Source organism: Silurus aristotelis (genome assembly GCF_946808225.1).
Source record: "Silurus aristotelis genome assembly, chromosome: 21".
In the NCBI taxonomy this organism is placed as follows: Eukaryota; Metazoa; Chordata; class Actinopteri; order Siluriformes; family Siluridae; genus Silurus; species Silurus aristotelis.
Window position 1 is genome coordinate 14,487,777 of NC_139594.1, and position 19,011 is coordinate 14,506,787.

General features: G+C 37.7%; 1 protein-coding gene across 2 annotated transcripts; it reads right to left on the reverse strand.

The window, feature by feature from the left end:
• Positions 1–747: 747 nt before the first annotated feature.
• On the reverse strand, positions 748–19,001 carry ints8 (integrator complex subunit 8). Of its 2 annotated transcripts, XM_083523565.1 has the most exons (29): positions 18,931–19,001; positions 18,801–18,846; positions 17,686–17,821; positions 16,958–17,132; positions 14,725–14,865; positions 14,492–14,563; positions 14,362–14,413; positions 13,230–13,412; positions 12,981–13,088; positions 11,516–11,671; positions 11,104–11,204; positions 8,972–9,113; positions 8,804–8,874; positions 8,528–8,703; positions 8,309–8,439; positions 7,823–7,933; positions 7,531–7,726; positions 7,284–7,405; positions 6,251–6,435; positions 5,735–5,768; positions 5,101–5,160; positions 4,939–5,000; positions 4,594–4,712; positions 3,208–3,311; positions 2,701–2,751; positions 2,546–2,619; positions 2,401–2,465; positions 2,230–2,273; positions 748–944 (listed from the first exon to the last, which is right to left on the reverse strand). In XM_083523565.1, the coding sequence occupies exons 1-29, from the start codon at positions 18,933–18,935 to the stop codon at positions 828–830; spliced, it is 3,039 nt and encodes a 1,012-aa protein (XP_083379691.1). In that variant the 5' UTR covers positions 18,936–19,001; the 3' UTR covers positions 748–827. The 2 variants fall into 2 exon arrangements, with proteins under 2 accessions (XP_083379691.1, XP_083379692.1); XM_083523566.1 differs by lacking the exon at positions 18,931–19,001 and having other exon boundaries at positions 18,664–18,817.
• Positions 19,002–19,011: the final 10 nt, after the last annotated feature.

Sequence of the window (19,011 nt, forward strand, 5' to 3'; positions counted from 1 at the left end):
ACTCTTCTGGGAAGATGTTGCACTAGTTTTTGTAGTGTACTTGTGGAAATTTCACTGGAAACATCCCAAAAGTGTTAAGTAAGGTTGAGATTAGAGCCCTATTGCAGGCCACTTAAGATCTTTCACTCCAATTCATGTAAAGTATATTTTCATGGAGCGTGTGTCAAACTGAAACACGGTTGGGTCTCCTAGTTTAATTGAAGGGAATATTTAATGCTGCCACATCTGAAAACATCCCATGTAATTGTGTGCCTCTAAATCTGTGGTAATAGTTTGGGGAAGATCCATGTACAGCTAAAAAAGTCAGGTGTCTCAAGACGTTTCTGTATATAGTGTGTGATATATCATTTGAAAGTTTGTCAGAGGAACATCTGTGAACTGGATTTTTTTTTTTAATTATTATTATTAAGTTATGTGCAGTTTTTGATGAACTTGTCCAGAATGAACCTATTTTAACATCTTTGTTATTCGTAATTTATAATTGTTACCCAAAAGTCCAAATTAGCAACTGAAGATTTGAAATTAGTTGAACAGGATCCATTATCACAATGTTTTTGATGTAGTGCTTGTCCTGGTGTTTCTTGGCACTGTGGAGTTTAGCTTTATAAAGCAACAGGCTTTTAGTGTGTGTGTGTGTGTGTGTGTGTATTATATATATTTTTTTGTGTGTGTGTGTGAATATGGATATATTTTGATCATAGATCAATAGTGTATATATTTTTAAAAGAAATCTACTGAAAAATGTACTGGTTTGTTACAGAATGTATTTATTTTTTTTGTAAAAAAAAAACAAAACAAAAAAAAAAGTATTTTTTTGTGAATTTGCTTTAAAAGTAAAGTTTGGCCATAGCCTGAAGAAAGTTCTTCTTTCTCTTCTGAGCAGCGAGCTGCAAAACTTCCTCTGGGTTACTGGAGTTGAGCTCTGTCTGGCCGATAGCCTTAATCTGTGTAAATCATAAATCAGCAATATATATATATATATATATATATATATATATATATATATATATATATATATATATATACACACTATCCAACAAAAGTGAGTACACGTTTCAGGAACCATTTTAGTATATTTTCTTAATGACAGTAGTATAGAAATGAAACTTGGATATATTTTAGAGTATTCAATGTGTAGCTTGTATAGCGGATTTACTGTCCTCCTAAAATAACTCAACATACAGTAATTATTGTTTTAATAACTGGCAAAACAAGTGAGTGAGTACGCCCTCAGTGATAACAGCTGTAAGTCGTGTAACCATGTAAAGCCACATGTCCTATTTATCATGTTCATGTTTTTGTCTGCTTGACAGGACCATACAAATTTGGGTGTCTTGTATTAGAGCAGTTAAAATTAGGTGCTTTGAGTCCAATTCTCTCATACTAACCACTGGATGTTCAACATGGCACCTCATGACAAAGAACTCTCTGAGGATTTTGAGAATTAGAATTGTTGGCCGAGAAGATCAGTAACACCCTGAAACTGAGTTAGGGTACAGTGGTCAGGGTCATACAGAGGTTTTTCAAGATGGGTTCCACTCAGAAAAGACCTCACAAGGGTCCATAAAAGAAGTTGAGTCCTTGTGCTGTGCGTCAGGTGCTAAAGCTGCTCCAAAAAACAGACGAATACAACATTGCTTTACAGGTTGCAGAAGGTACACTTGTAAAGGCGGTGCTGGATAACAATGGTGTTTACACAAATTATTGATAGCTTGGACACAGATTTGACGTTCACTTAGGATGTACTCACTTTTTTTCCCAGCTATTTTGATAATAATGGCTGTATGTTATATTAAGAGGTAAATCTGTACTGCACATTGACTACTCTAAAATATATCCAAGTTTAATTTCTATAGTATTGTCCCTTGAGAAGATATATATATATATATATATATATATATATATATATATACACACACACACACACACAGTAATCGTTTTAGTAAATTACACATTACATAATATAAACACATACAGTTTCTGTCACATTGGAAACAGTCGAAGGTTTTTGAGAGACACAGGCATGTTCCTTTTTCAAAACTTTTAACAGGCTTTGTTCATGTGTGTATATCATACATACATACATACAAAAATGTTAGTATTTCTGCCAAAAGAAACCTGAAAATAAAAACTGCCACATCAAGTCTACTGTTTAATAATGTAAAAAACAGATTTAACTAACGGCCTCATTTTGCACTGCTCGTAGATATGCATTTATAAAATACTTACAGCAACTTGTCTTTTTTCAATCTCCCCACGTTTGTTATGAATATCTACAATGGAGTAGAGTTAAGGCTTCAGAAATGAATCAACCCAGAAACCACATTGGTTTTTGTGAGGACACGGACACTCGGTCCTCACAAAACAATTAAACACCCAAACAAGTTTCTGAAAGGATACGGGTCAAATACTCCAGAATGGTCACGTCCCAGATGTAATCGTAAAATGAATCCATGGAATCATGACTTAATAAAAAAAATAATTATTATATTACGCACATACTGGATAGCATGACACCACAAAGCTTTTTTGTTTGCCTTTTTACCTGTTCTGCTCCTGGAGAGCTTTGAATGCAGTCATATAATCGACTTCCCTCAGAAACTGGCAGAGAACAGCGACCTACATAAACAACCAGTGTTACATACATGCTTCCTGTTTATACACATCTTTAATCAAGTACTATTGGGTGCACTACCTTACCTGAGTGTGGCAGTTTAGCAAAGAGCAACACTTAATCATTCTCTTCAGGACCTGTTAAAATATGTGTTACAAAGCTTTTTAAAAAATGATAGTAATAATAACAGCTATAATTAGAGCAGTAAATCCAGCTAATTCCCAGCTTTATACACTATATTAACAAAGGTTCCTGGACATTTGACCATAAGATGTGCTTTCTAGACATCCCAGGTTGCATTATACAGTACAGGAGCAGCCTTTAGAGGCTTCACTGATTTCATGAGCTGGTAATTTAAAGTGTTTATTTTATTTATTTATTTTATTTTATTTTTTTATTATTATTCATTTCAGTTTAAATGTATGGCTTTTTGACCTCTAGTAACAGTAACCCCACATTTAACAGGGCATCATCACACGCCTCTGTGTTAATTACTTTTCTATAGCAGCATCCCACAATGTGTTTTATTACATAATCCAATGAACACAATGATAATATAAGCAGTATGTGACATCAGGATCATCAGGTTGTACCTGGTCAGTGTAGACATCAGGAGGGACAGGTTTGGTGAAGAAATCCGAGCACACAGTGCCTGCCTGTAGGTAGTAGTGCACAGCAGCTGAATGCTGGTTGGTCACTGCTTAGAGAGAATTAGACAGGAAAAAGCCAAAAGATTAGAGTTATAGACATGTGCGCTACTAGTGAGTAGAGATATTTTGCATGTAAATGCTTTAGTATTATTTTTATTGAGCCTAGTCCACATTAATACAAAGATTGAGATTGAAATGAAATATTTTCCTCAATCATGATGTTGTTTCAGTCCCTCTAAAACCAAAAACACACCTTTTGGAATCTACTATTCTGCTGAATAGATAAAATTAGTTTCTGCATTGAATTGTGGGTAAACATAGACTATTTGGACAAATTTTGTAGACACCTGACTTTTCCAACCATATGTGGTTCTTCTCCAAACTGTTACCACAAACCTAGAGGCACACAACTATATAGGATGTCTTCAGATGTGGTAGCATGTTTCTCTTTGCTTGAACTAGGAGACCCACACACTGTTCCAGCATGACAATGGCACTGTGCACAAATCCAACTCCAAGGAGATTTGGTGTACATGGTTCGGAATGGTAGATCTTGAGTGGCCTGCTATAGAGATCTGATCTCAACCTCATTAAACACCTTTGAGATTAATTTAAACGCTGACTGCACCCTTGGCTTTCTCCTTACCTACATCAGTACATGACTTTACTAACACTCTTGTACCTGTATAGCACAAATCTCCACAATCACACTCCAAAATCTAGAGGAACATCTGTCCAGAAAAATAGGGACTAAATGTGGAATGGGATGGTCAAAAAGCACATACAAATCCTATGGTCAGGTGTTTACAAACCTTAGTCCATATAGTGTAACTTGTGATAAATTTGATGTATTGTATGTATATAAATTGAATTGTGGTGTGAGCTCAACTCCAATACTGTTTCCTGTAATAATTATTTTACACTTGAATGCTTTGTACAGTATGTAAGCATCACTGTGGTATTAAACTATCAAGTATCATCTATTCACTATAATGATAAAGCTGTAATTATTACAATAAATTCATATATTTTAAATATTTATTAAATCTCAATTTATTTGCTTTCAGTGCCTTTAACAGTTAAGAATAAACAAGACTTTTTTAATCATTTAGGACTCAAAAATAAAGAAAAAAATCAAAAATATTTATCCTAGGTCAGATCATATTCTGATATAAATATAATTATAAATGAAGTTAGTAAAATGAAAAGCAGATATACATTAAAAGTAAAAGAAAAAAGATTCAGGACTTCTGTAGTACCGCTCAGTGTGGAAACCAACATTGGAATAAAAAATGGATCCCAAAATGAGTTTTAAACAGCAACACTTGCCAAAGTATATGTCGGCTTGGGTGATGAGCCAGGAATGGTTGTTGGGGTTGAGGGTGAGAGCATAAGTTACGAGCTCCTTCACTGTTACTGCTACAGCCTCCACATCAACAGACTGTATACTGAAAGAGGTACATCACACGATAATGATTAGGATGATGATCATCTTCATAACCAAACCTGAAGCTTCTTTGAAACAAAGCTGAAGAAATAACTAAGTCAGGGCAGCATGCATCTGTTTCAACATTAATCAGGACCTGAAGTATGTGACTGTCAATACTATTACCCAATCCTTTACACATTACTTTTCAAGCGTATTGAACTAACCAGCAGAAAAGAAAGTCTTACTTTGCCAGAGAGGAAGGCCATATAGGCAGATGTTCTGCTGTCACTTCATTCACAATGTCATCCTAATAAAGGAGTTCATTACAATAGGGTTAATTTTTAAATTTAGGTACAGTGGTCATGTATATTCGATCTGAAGAAATTTGATGATTTGTTGAAACGTACCCTTACGATACAATGCAGTCTCACAAATAAAGAGATCAGTGTGGTCAGCACCAATGGCTCCTGAAAGAAAAGATGGTGTTATATGGTGTCGTTATTGGTGTTAACTCCATGTGCCATTTTTTTATTTTTTTTTTAATTATATTTCTCATTTGAGAGCTCACAATTTCACCATATTCATCTTTGACCTATATATTATAATATTGTATAAATATTATATAGGAGCACAGAAAGTATTTAGACCCCCTTACATTTTCACTCTTTGTCAAATGAAGGTGTAGAACCATCTCAAGGACAATCAACTCACCTGAGTTAAATATATGAGTGTCACAGCAAAGGGTCTGAATACTTAGGACCATGTGATATTTCAGTTTTTAGTTTTTAATAAATCTGCAACAATGTCAACAATTCTGTGTTTTTCTGTCAATATAGGGTGCTATGTGTACATTATTAAGGAAGAAAAATTAACCTAAATGATTTTAGCAAATGGCTGCAATATAACAAAGAGTGAAAATTTTAAGGGGGTCTGAATACTTCCGTACCCACTGTATATATAAGAAGCATGTATTCAGAGACCATGTGTGTTGTATGTGTGTGAAAACACTATAAAATACATGCAAAAGCTACACAAACTCACCCGCAGCTTTTTGACGAACGTGATGAATTTACTCCTGAGATCAAAAGAAAAAGATTCAGTACTATTTTCTAAACAGGACATTTTTCCCCAAACACCAATCTTCACCCAAGGTCTACTTACATACAAATAGAACCATTTCCTGAAGGTACTTCAGGGCTTATTGTTATTGTTCTGATCTCAATAACACAATATACTGCACAACATTTTTCACTAGTTTAGGCCCACCCGTAAACCTGTTCCTCCATGGAATTAGCCAATCAAGCAATAATGTGACGGCACAAACTTGTGCATATACACGTCAGATAAAAGAGCCCATGCAGATACAGGAGCTTCAGGGAAAATGAAATATCTCTAAATCTTTATAAACTAAGTAAGCAAAAAGGCATCTCAGAACACACTATTTAGAACCTATAGGCTTACCGAATGCACAACAGCAAAGAATTCACATTATTGAGAATGAGTTCGGAGTAAAAATATCGTAAAAGGTAATCAGGCCTTGTTGACTGTGTGTCTCACCTGGGTAGGATGCCGAGTGAAGAATCTCTATGTTTGATGAGGCTGACTCGTCCATCGTTGGTCCGCTTGTGCTGGCTGGACACGCTGCAAATCTGGACCACTGCTTCCCACAGTTCTTTAGCTGTGCGCCGACATTCTTTTGGACCTGGGAGCTCCTTACAGGTGGAAGCCAGAAGCTGCCCCAGCTACATGCAACAAACAACAGGGAAATGCTCAAGTAAGACAGAAATAAAATATAACCATTAACACAAGACTGATCAAATGATTATAAGCAAAATATAATACCGTATTTTCCAGACTATAAGCCGCTACTTTTTTCCCACTCTTTGAACCCCGCGGCTTAAACAATGAAGCGGCTAATTTACGGATTTTTCCTGGGGGTTTTCCTGGTTTCACAAGATTCATGCCAAAAAACTGAGCCCCATAACATTAGACCAATGAAATTGCGGAACGGGTTCAGGTGAACCAATGAAACTCTTTATATTAAATCAGATGCGCTCCCACTGAATCGGGCCGCACCACATCATAAATATGGATGATATGGAATAAAGAATATGGATGACGTTTGACCTGCCGCTCACTTGGACTGTCAACAGGAAATGAGAATCATTCGTCACGCTGAAAACAACCAGGCATGAAAACACACACTTCACCTGTGTTCTGAGCTGCACGGCATCAGGAGAAAAGATTCACCGATGATGATTTTTAAACGCACAACGATGCCAAAAGATAAACTCCCGAGAGAAATTGTTGTGAAAGGAAGGAGGAAGACAGTGAACATTGACTTTCTTGGTAGGCTTCTGTTTAGATACAAGCCGTGTAACAGACACTGTATTTCATTAAAGCCTGTGTAAAGTTCATTAGTTTCAATGTAGGCACCCGCGGCTTCAAAATAAAAATCTTAATTTTTTATCTAAATCTTGTCAAATTAAGTGGGTGCGTCTTATATTTGGGTGCGTTTAATAGTCCGGAAATTACGATACTAGCAAAATTTACCTCCAAATCATTAAACAAATACATAACATATGCTCACCTTAACATAAGGGTTGCTGTTTACCAACGACTGAGGCACCTGTAATGTGAGATACTCATTCTCCCTCCAGTTTAACATGAACGCCACACACTCTTCCCCAATAACCTGCCTGAGTGGAATATCTGAAAGAAGTTATGAAATTCACATCACATACTATATCATCAAATAATATGAACTAATCCGTATAGTGCAACCACATTAGATTTAAGATGAATACCACATGAAGAAAAAAACCCTCTTCTCTTACCGTGGATCCTCATCTCGAGGTAGCCTCGCACCCTGCTCACCAGGTCCGGAGGAGGTCTTTCCATCCCACCCTCGGCCTCGTGTGCTCGCACCTCCAGCAACAACATCTCGTTCAACATAACCTGCCGCAGCTTCGGTGAGAATTCGGTCACCAGCTCCAGGCAAGCCGAAAAAAGCTGCCTTGCATGAACAAAGTCCTACGACAAGTGTGTTCATAATGGAATGATGCAATCACTATTACAATGATTTCAAACTGATGTTAGAGATCGTTACATACTGATCTCTATACATACCTTTATATTAACACAATGAAGCCCTTTAGCCAGGAGAATGTATAAGAGGTCCCGAGTGAGGTTGTCCTTTATGGCGAGGATGACATTTAAGTAGTCTGTAGGAACTTCCCACTAGAGACAAAATAAGCAGGAGAAACAGGGCAGCATATATTTAGTCAAAAGTTCTTTGTTTGTTCTGATAAAAAAATAATAACAGTCGGATGATAACATTTTATGCAACAGAAACCAAATAACCACCTAAAATGCTCTACACCAGGGACCTTTGTTCTGAGACAAGTTCTGGTTCATATGTGTTTAATAAGGATAGCAGGACTATATATTTTGCTGTCATTACGAGAGCGCCCTCTAGAGGCAAATCACTGACACCGAATCACTGTTTTTACAAAAAAGTGAAGGGGGTATTAATACCTTCCGAATGCACTGTATATGTTATGTCAAATGTATATTAAGGCAAAATGTCCTATAAAGACCTTAAATAGTTCTGACCTTGCTATTTACTCTCCAATAGGAGCGTTCAGCCATGCCATGAAGCTCAATGAGGATCTGTCTAATCTGCCGTGCATCCAGTGAGAGAATGAGCTGCTGTTCCAGTCGACCGATATTCACAATAGCAGAGGCTATAAATCAGTAAAAACAGCATATTGTTAGAAGATTTTGTATATAAAAACTTTCTCAACATAACATAAGTAGTATGACATCCCACACCTGGGATGTCGTAAAAAGAAGGCAACGGCTTGGCACTGAGGTTGACTGTGGCTGATCTTCTCCTCATCTGATCCAGCAAGGTTTTCTTCTCTTCATCGGAAAGCAGTTCCATAAAAAGCTTATGAGATGAAACCATGTAGGCCAGAGGAACCTCCTCTAGCCTCTCACACAGATTCCTGTGTATAAATATTCTTATTCAGACCACATGAAACATTAATATAATCTTGCACTAATCAAGAAAACTCGGCATGACGTATCTCCAATACAAGTACTCACTTGAGAAAGAGAGCCATTTTCCGTTTGGAAGTCTCTGAAGTATAATCTTTATCTAGTGACCTTGTACATACCTTTAAAAAAATACACGAGAAAAGCTTTAAAAGAGAAAAAGAAAAAGGATATTTTTTTTCTTCATGTCAGTTTATAATCATGTTTTCACTCCTGTACCTCTAGCAGGAAGCTGATGTTGCGTTTGCTGGGTTTGAGCATTAGCTGGTGGAAGCGGACACTCAACACATGACTTTCCAGAGCGTCTCGTACAGCGTTGCACACACACAGCTTAAAGCACACCTCCTCCAGAGCTGTGTCCCTGTTTACACATACATGATTATTCATGCAAGTATTTCATTCAAGCCGCAGATAATAAGTTGCTACTAAACCGAAGAAACTGTGTTAGAACAAGAAATTGATTGTAGACTTATATAACTGGCATGTACAAGACAATAAAAATCTCCTGACCAATCAAAATTGATCATTCAGTAGCCCTTTACAGCTTAAAATGTATTACAACAGACCTAAAATTACCATTTACAACACTTATTCCACAATTTGTATTTGCTTTGTATAACTAGAAGTGACTTAAGTACAGATAAAGTTATTGGTCTAAAAATCTTCTCAATAAAAATAAAAAGTAGCTCATTTAAAAAATACATATACAGTGTATATATATATATATATATATATATATATATATATATATATATATATATATATTTTTTTTTTTTTTTTTTTTTTTTTTTTTTACACAGTGGGGGTGGGGTGAGTGATTCTAGTGTAGTTCAAAAAAGTATGAGAGATAAAAAATAAAGGTTATAAATCTCAAACTACTTGTTTTTCTTTAGTTATTAAACTTGTTTTCAAATGAAAGTTCAATAACAACAAAAAAAAAGAAAAGCATTCCATGACTTGAGTTTAATGTGTTATGCACTTTTGCAGCAACAAAAACGTTTATAACTATAAAAGTATTCATGATATGGAGAGAAATCGCAAATACAGATTCGGAACAACTTTCGATTCGACAGCATTTCGCTTTCAGCTGGCTCTGCATCACTGTCTGTCTTGTCTGCCTACATCTCTCTTTTTGCTGACTTTAGCGCATTTGTTCTCTGCCCAATCAATCAGTCAGTGCAGTAGTTTCCAGGGCGCGATTTTTTCCCCCTTGAATTATTTGTATTCGGTTTTTTTTGTTGGGTAACAGATCCGATTTAAAATGTGGGTAAAGTACAACAGTTCAAACAAAACATATTTAAGTAAAAGTAAAATGTATGGCTGCAAACATCTAATCGATAAAATCAATAAAAATTGATAATGAAATCTTTGTCGACGAATGCAGTTATCGATAAGTCTGGCTGCTGAAGTTACGGGTTTGCGTAACGGTAAGATAACACACCCGCTTGCAAAATGGCAGCAGGAAAAAAAGTGTGCGCCCCAAGTCATCCAAGGCAATGAGAGCATTCCATATTAAATGTCACGTTTGAAGGTGAAACATCAGCATGGTGAGCAAAAACTGTAGAATCCTCATCATGTTAAAAAAGTATAGTTTAATAAAGTGCTATTGTGTAAACTGTTTGTTTGTAACTTTGGGAAAGTCGCACTGTTCTTTCGTGACTCGCTCGCAACAGGTCGCACAATCAGCTTCAATTCAACCGGTGCAGCAAATAACAGCAGCAGAAAACTATTAAAAAAAAATGTTGTGACTGTTGTGGTTTTCAGTGAATGTTTATGCATTTGTACGCCAATGCATATTTTTTTTTCTTTTTTTTAATCAAGCCTGGTTGCTTGCTGCGTTTCTCCGTTCCATTTTCTTTTTATAGCCTTTGTCTACTACAACAGTAACTTATCTGTTTTCAAACATGATTTACTGCGACATTAATGCGTTCAAATTCTTGTTTATGTTTGTGTATTTAAATTATGCATAGATTATACAAAATTAAATGCATTATATATTCTAGATGCTTATATCTTAACTGAATAAAATGTCTATTTTCTTCAACAGAAATTGTCAAAATAATGTTATTATATTTTATATAGATTTTTTAAGCATGGTTGTCAACTTGTCATTTTCAAAATACAATACAAATGTTGATTTACACAAATTATCAACAAGCAGCTACTATAATCTTTAAAATGTCCAAATTTAAGACAGTTAAACTAAATTATCAAAATAATTGTTAGTTGAAGCCCTAGTAAAATGGTTAATTTTACAAAGTACAACTACACAAAAAAAACTACTCAATTACAGTAAGACGAGTAAATGTAATTTGTTACTTTACACATGGGTGTATAACCGTGTGTCTCACCCTTGCTGAACCTTGTGCTGAAGCTCCAGGTGAACAGAGTGTCTGAAGCTGTTCGGCAGACTGCGCGTGACGTTGTCTTTAATGAAGGCTTCAATTAGTGCCTGCAACAAATACATTTCAAACAGAAATGTCTGTATGTAAAAATAAACAGTTTTTGCATCATGACCCAGTTTCACACAAGACAATTTTCCCACAGACCAGGGCCGGGGGGCTCTAAGAGAGTGGCCCGTATATCGTCACGCACAATAACGTGCATATTATATTACTATTATGCATTTTATATGATTTAATTACATATATAATGAAAATGTGACTAACACGAATGCAGGAAATTGGCACTGGTGGTCTTTTTTCCTTCAGACTACAAAGGTCTGACAGCACATTCCACACTAAAAAGAGAATTAGTACTGACCTGGTAGTTACGAGTCTTGATTAAGTTGTTGATGAGGCAGTAAGGAGTGAGCTGGGTGTCACTGGAGTCTGAGGAGCCGGTCAGTGTTCTACATGCCATCCAATATCCTGCCAGACGCTTCTCATCTAGATGACAGTGGAGGGGATCGGGCCTCAGCTGCAAGCAAACACACATACATTTGAGATTTAGTTTATTTATTTTTGTTGTTGTTATTCATTTTCAAATATTGTTTTGTGTTATCTGAAAGTTTGGAGAAAAAAAATACTAATTGAAAAATATTTAAATAGTGTAAGAAGGAATAGCTGCCACTGGATTCACTAAAAAATATATATATGCAGAAGTGCAGAGATGATAAAGAAATATCAAAAAGAAGCCTTGCAAATTTGTAGCCAAAAATACCACCAAGTATTACTGCAACCAACAAACAACAGCCAAAGAGACAGAGAGAGAGAGAGACAGAGAGAGAGAGAGAGAGAGAGAATAGAGGGAAAAAGAAGTAGGGAAAAGGAGAGAGAGAGAGAGAGAGAGAGAGAGAGAGAGAGTAAGAGAGAGAGCGGGGGGGGGTGTGCAGAGAGGTAACGAGGACTAGAAAGAGGTAGAGAAAAAGGGAGAAAGAGGTATAGACAGAGATAAAGAGAGAGGTGGTGAGGCACATAGAGAGGTATTGAGAGAGAGAGTGAGAGAGACCTAGAGAGAGAGAGAGAGATCGATAAAGAGGACAAGTTTTAGATAGATAGATCGAGAAGTGTCTCGATCTTTGCAAATTAAAAAAAAATAATAATAATAATTCACATCCTGTTTCCACTGATCATCCTTGATATGTTACTACAACTTGACTGGAGTCCACCTGTGGTAAATTCAGTTGATTGGACATGATTTGGAAATAGGATTGTATCAAGGCACAGATCTGTGGAAGGTTACAGAAAGTTTTCTGCAGCATTGAAGGCCCCAATGAGCACAGTGACCTCCAACATCCATAAATGGAAGATGTTTGGAACCACCAGGACTCTTCCTAGAGCAGGTCGCCCAGCCAAACTGATTGGGGGAGAAGGGCCTTAATCAGGGAGGTGACCAAGAACCGGATGGTCACTCTGAAAACGAGTCTGCTTTATTTGTGGAGACAGAAAAACAACTATCCCCGCAGCACTCCACCAATCAGGCCTGACGGAAGCCACTCCTCAGTGTAAGGCACACGACGGGCTGAAAGGCACCTGAAGGACTCTCAGACCATGAAAAACAAAGATTAAACTCTTTGGCCTGAATGCTAAGTGTCATGTATGGAGGAAACCAGGTACCGCTCATCACCTGGCTGGGGCAACAGTTAATCACCCACCAGGACAATGACCCAAAGCACACAGCCAAAATAACAAAGAAATGGCTACTGGACAACTCTGTGAATGTCCTCGAGTGGCCCAGTCAGTACAGTGGTATATGGAGAGCGAAAACAGTGTATGGATTTGTCTACCTTGTTTAACAGCTCCCTCGTTTTGCGGTAGTGCTCTTGAGCTTTGGCATACATTGAAGGGTCAGAACAGCCTTGCTGGAAGTAAATTCCCCCTAAATCATAATGCACCTGCAAAAAACAGACTTTTTTTGCAAACATTTCCATTAAGATGAATAAACAAATAAGTCTGACAAATCTTCCAGCTTCCCAGCATCTCTCAAGGAAATGATTAACAGAATTGCTCAATCCTTGATGGGGTTTTTCCTCTACCTGACAATGAAGCTCATCAGCACTAATCCTAAGGCCAGCTGTGGAAGACTCGGTCTCTCCGTTTGCTGTACTGGCATCAGCTGCCAACAGGTCCAGCGTCCGCATAGTGTGGATGTAAAAATCCTTCTTAATGTTCAGAGCCCCTTCTAGCACTGTTATGGAGTCTGCGGTCTGCTCCTTCAGCTACCAAACAGAGTGACATTTATGAAGTTCATCAATGACAAGAGGCTGAAACCTGCTAATTTTACCCTACGAGAAGTTAAAAGGCAAACAATTTCAATTTGCTAGAATTTTAAAGGGGAATTGAAATTCACAAAGTCAAACACAATATAACAATTAAACAATGCTGCTGAAAGAAACGTGGAATTTCGTGCAATTCGATAGTTATTTCATTGTTTACACTTCCTGTTTTACATCATTACAACATTTTTTTTTATACAAATTGATGTAAACATTCTTCACAAATACACTATGTGGTCAAAAGTATTGGAACACCAGCCTCTTCCAACCATGCAATTCTTCCTCAAAAAGGATCTTTGTTACCACAAAGGCACACATTTGTATAGAATGTCTCTGGAAGCAGTGGCATTACAATATCCCTTCAATTGTACTAGAAGATCCAAAACTATTCCATCATGACAATGCCCCTGTGCACAAAGCCAGTTTCATTAAGATGTGCTTTATATGGGTTGGAGTATAAGATCTTGAGTGGCCTGTTATGGAACTCTAACCCCAACCTTTTAAAAACCTTTGGGATGAATTAAAAACACTGCACCCCAGGCTTCCTCACCTACATCAGTACCTGACTTTACTAACACCCTTGTGGCTGAATGAGCACAAATCTCTACCAAAATCTAGTGAAACATCATCTCGAAAAACTAGAGGTTATTATAACTGCAAATGAATTGGATATAATGAACTGCATATAGAATTGGATGTTCAAAAAGCACATATAAATCTCATAGTGAGATGTCCACAAACTTCTGTCCATAAAGTGTATAAATCCTCATGTCTGTTAAAGTTCTTGCACAACCGGAATAGTTAAATGATTAAACATTTACGTCTTATTTAAACTTGTAAGGCATGTTGGAGTCTTTGAGAGAAGACTAAGTCTTTAAGAAGTATGTCTTACCACACTCAGTATATTCTCAGTCAGTTCCTTTTCTTGTTGAACCAGATTCATCCTAGCAGAAAAAAAAAGTTAGATTAGGACATCTCCCCACTCCCCCTGCCAAAGATAAAACCTTTATTAACATACATACATGTTCATCTGGTGTGGTCCAGGTTTTGCCTGTTTCTCAGGAAAGCTGCTCAACACTATTGTTCGAATGGCCCTTTCAATGAAAGTGACAGAATGTGGTTTTATACACCAAGAATTGGACCTAACAACTACTTACATCACAATTCCACGATTTAGACTGTCTGATGGTTGATAGAGTTGGATCCAAGACCTCCAAAAATGTTCCTGAATCCTCACACTTTCCTACATACTCACCAGCGGTTGTAAATTAAAACTGCCATAGCAGTAGTGGGAGGTAGTGTGGACAGATCCAGGTCTACATGCTTGACCCCAGGAGGGACTTTACTGACACACAGCAGCTCATTCAGTAGCATATTCAGCACAGGAATGGTCAGACTGGAGACAGGAAACAGGAGAAATAATGTTAGCAGATTGCCTCACACCCACAGTCAAACATTAAGGTGAAAGCTTAAAGATTTGGGGTTGTTTTGCAGCAAGGAAGGAGACTTGGAGACTTTTTTCTGGTAAAAGAAATACTGAACCAACATGGCTACCATTCCATACTTAATCCTACCGGTCTGATCGTTACCATTTTGTAGATTTAAATGGAGAACTGTACAGGTTAGTGCAAGTAAATTATGGGGTGCCACAAGGTTCAGTTCTACGACCCCTGCTTTTCACAATGTACATGCTTCCCTTGGGAAATATCAGAAGGCATGGGATTAGCCTCCACTGTTATGCAGATGATACCCAACTATATCTCTCATCGAAACCAGATGAATCATCTCAATTGACCAGGTTAACTAAGTGTGTTAAAGAATTAAAAGATTGGATAATGCCTAACTTTCTATTATTAAATTCTGATAAGACAGAGATTTAGCTCCTCAGCCCAAAAACCATTGCACAGAAGCTCCAGCACTTCAACTTGCATTTACAACATTAAAAGACCTGGGAGTTATTTTAGACAGCAACTTGTCTTTTGAAAATCATATCATATAATATCAACTTGTGCTTGTTAATATCATAAACAGCAGCTACGCTAATTCCTCTCCAATGCTTCTCTTTCTCTATCCATCCTGAGGCATCCTGAGGTTGCTCCAGCTCCAGTTGTGTTCCACCTCATGAAGATTATGGACCTTTAAAGTAGATGTTGACCCAGCAAACATCCTAAACCATCTAGAGACGTACCAGCGCCATTTGGATCCCAATGTAGAGTTTGGACATTGGAACTCTAAATGTTAAAGAAGCTGGTGTTGGATCTTTGATGATCTCAAATGTTGAACTAGTTTATGAGTTGCTCAGTAGCTTCCGGTTCCATAATGTCAACTGACTGTATAAGACTGTGGAAAGGATATTACTCAAAATCACACACTCCAGTGCTCATGGGAGTTCTCACTCTTCAGTGTTTTGTATTGTTTTAAAGATTTATAATCACTCTTGATGTCGCCCAGTTGGGGATGGGTTCCCCTTTAGGGTCTGGTTCCTCTCAAGGTTTCTTCTTTGTGGCACTTGGGGTAGCTTTTCCTTGCCACGGTTGCCCGAGGCATAGACACACGTCATTTACTTTAATTCATAAATTCTGCGACAATGTCTATTGTAAAAAAAATTTATAGAAATAAGCTTTAATTCAGCAGTATTGGGGCTGATACCTTCCCCATACAAGACAATGACCTGAAGAGTGTATGTCTAAGCTCTAGATCCTCTAGCTAAATCCTACTGAACTGCTCCAGGATGAACTAGATTCCAATGTCAGAAAGAAATCTCCAATTAGAAAAGAACATCTTTGGAAAGTTTTACAAGAGGCATGGCAAATAAGTTCAGCTGAATGATTGTAAAAATAACTGTCCAGATGCTGAAGGTGTCATACTCCTAAATTATCTAGGAGCATGCATGTGTCTCTCAAATACCATAAAAGACTGGGGGTTTCCAAACATTTGACAAGCACTGTTGTGATGGATTGTGCGTGAAGGGATGGTTGAACAGCAACTGGCTTTATTCTTTTGTCAGAAAGAACTGCAGCTAGTGACACCTTGGATTCGCGCATGCGTGAGGCAGGGAATTTCGTACAACTGTACTTACCATGGACAAACCCAGGATGTGAGATTGCGATACTAACAAAGGACAAAATCCTGACATATGTAAATGATCTCAGTGATCATCCTGAGCAATCAGAAACTTTTAAGCCAAGTGCTGCCTTATGTGTGTTTAATCCTTCACAGAATTCAAATAATTAAACAAACCAAGTAATTTTGGGCAAAATAATGCGTGCTGGTACTCTAGGGGTTAATATGGAATTTAAAAATTTCTGACAAATAAATATGAGAAAAAAATCTGAAACATGTTCCTTTATGTACCTATTATAGGAGCTTTAGTTCTGCTGAATATACAGATAAGTGTTTTTACTGAGTTGCATTCGATCTTCTTAAATTAATAATTGTGGAATTCCAAGCATACTAATATTCTGTCTACATCCTTAAGACCCCCTCACCCTTTCTCTAGCACATCCAGGTCCCACCGAACATGTGCTGCCACTTTGAGAGCGAGCAGTTTGAGAGTTCGATTGCGCCGGTTGTCTGCAGGAGGTTGGACCTGATTCTGCTCGTTCACAGAAGGCTTAGAGGCCTGCTCCAAGAACTGGACGACCAGCTGCACCGAAGGAGGGTCTGTTATGCAGGACAGAAAACGACAATGTTATCTTTCAAGATAAACAAAAAGTTTGTATTCTAGACAAGAAAATAAAAAGCAAATCTAACAAACGTTAAAAACACTGGATGTGACAGGCAAAATAATTATCTTGTGATTTATTTGGAGCTGTTCTATGTTCTTAACTTAATGTTAATTAAAAAAAAAAACTTGTAACAGTGCTGTAACTAATTCACTTGTCGCTCTGCAAGAAATGCTACCAGGTCAGTGTCACTTTCCACTGGACAAGGAGACACGTTGTTTGCTTTATTCCACACATTTTTTGGTGTCCAAATACTTAGGAAACTGACTGTATTTATGTCAAACTTTAAATGTTTCACACAGTGACCAGTGTTTTTCTTTATTTTCGTAACAGTAAATGTTTGGCCTGTCTGGTACAGTTTACGGGAAGGTAACTTTAAAATCTTAAAGCAAGATCAGCATATGCAGTTTATTTACACTCAAAACAGAACAAGCAGCAACCTTGCAGCCAACAATGTGTTCAAAGTGGACAAATAAACAAGGTATAGTGACCTGGGCTGCTTTTATGTAAGTGGTGCTCAAGTAAAGATGGATCGAGCAGAAACTCAAACCAGGAGGTCTGTGGTGGAGTGTTGGGCCGACTGCCACTCACTGCCTCCCTGTCTGCTGCCTCAGCACTCATTTTCACCTGGACACACACACACACACACACACACACACACACACACACACACACACACACACACACACGTTTGTCAGATCCAGTGGCATGATTATTCATGTAATGATCATGTTAATGCTATATCTATGATACATAACCATTATCTTCCCTCTGAGTCTGAGTATTTCAAATGAAACCACAGGGTTTTACAATCCTAGTGTGGAGACATTCATTCCCAAGATGGGAAAATGTTCATACACACAAAGAAAGAGAGAGAGAGAGAGAGAGAGAGAGAGAGAGAGAGAGAGAGAGAGAGAGAGAGAGAGAGAGAGAGAGAGAGCAAAAAGGGAGAAACAGAGAGACAAATTGGGAGAGAAAGAGAGAGTAAGAAAAACAGAGTGAGACAGGGAGAGACAGAAAGAGAAAGAGATGAAAAGAGAAAGAATTAATGATAAACATGGAGTGAGAAAGACACATTGTGAAGAACAGAGAGACAGACAGACAGACAACATACATATCTCACAGAGAGAGAGAGAGAGAGAGAGAGAGAGAGAGAGGGAGAGAGAGAGAGAGAGCGAGAGAGAGCAAAAAGGGAGAAACAGAGAGACAAATTGGGAGAGAAAGAGAGAGTAAGAAAAACAGAGTGAGACAGGGAGAGACAGAAAGAGAAAGAGATGAAAAGAGAAAGAATTAATGATAAACATGGAGTGAGAAAGACACATTGTGAAGAACAGAGAGACAGACAGACAGACAACATATATATATATATATATATATATATGAGAGAGAGAGAGAGAGAGAGAGAGAGAGAGAGAGAGAGAGAGAGAGAGAGAGAGAGAGAGAGACTCATTTCCAAACCAAAGCCTTACTTTAAGTTTACCCATAGTGTAGTGTGCAGAGGAGAACTACCCCAGCACGACCCCAAACTGCCCCTGAGAGCTCTGAGTGCTGAAATGAAGTAAGAGAGCAGTAACATCAGATGAACACCAGCAGCTCCAACACTCACCAACTCACCGGATTTCCGCTCGATGAAGGAATAATGATGAGATTTGCTGAGGATTTATTTTAAAATAATAATAAAATATCATATAGAAATTTTAAATGAAATATTGTTCAAAAAAGAATCACTCGTTTACTTCATCTTCCTCTTTCACCCAAACACCACAATGCAAGGTTGATACAACGTAAGCTTTCACAGCGCCACACAGAGGACTGGA

Excerpts from the sequence above, each read along its gene's own strand:
- ints8 (XM_083523565.1), bottom strand. Across the intron at positions 6,436-7,283 it reads ACAGCAACCCTTATGTTAAG|CTGGGGCAGCTTCTGGCTTC; the intron begins GTGAGCATATGT and ends TGTTGCATGTAG. Across the intron at positions 2,620-2,700 it reads TGCTAAACTGCCACACTCAG|GTCGCTGTTCTCTGCCAGTT; the intron begins GTAAGGTAGTGC and ends TTGTTTATGTAG.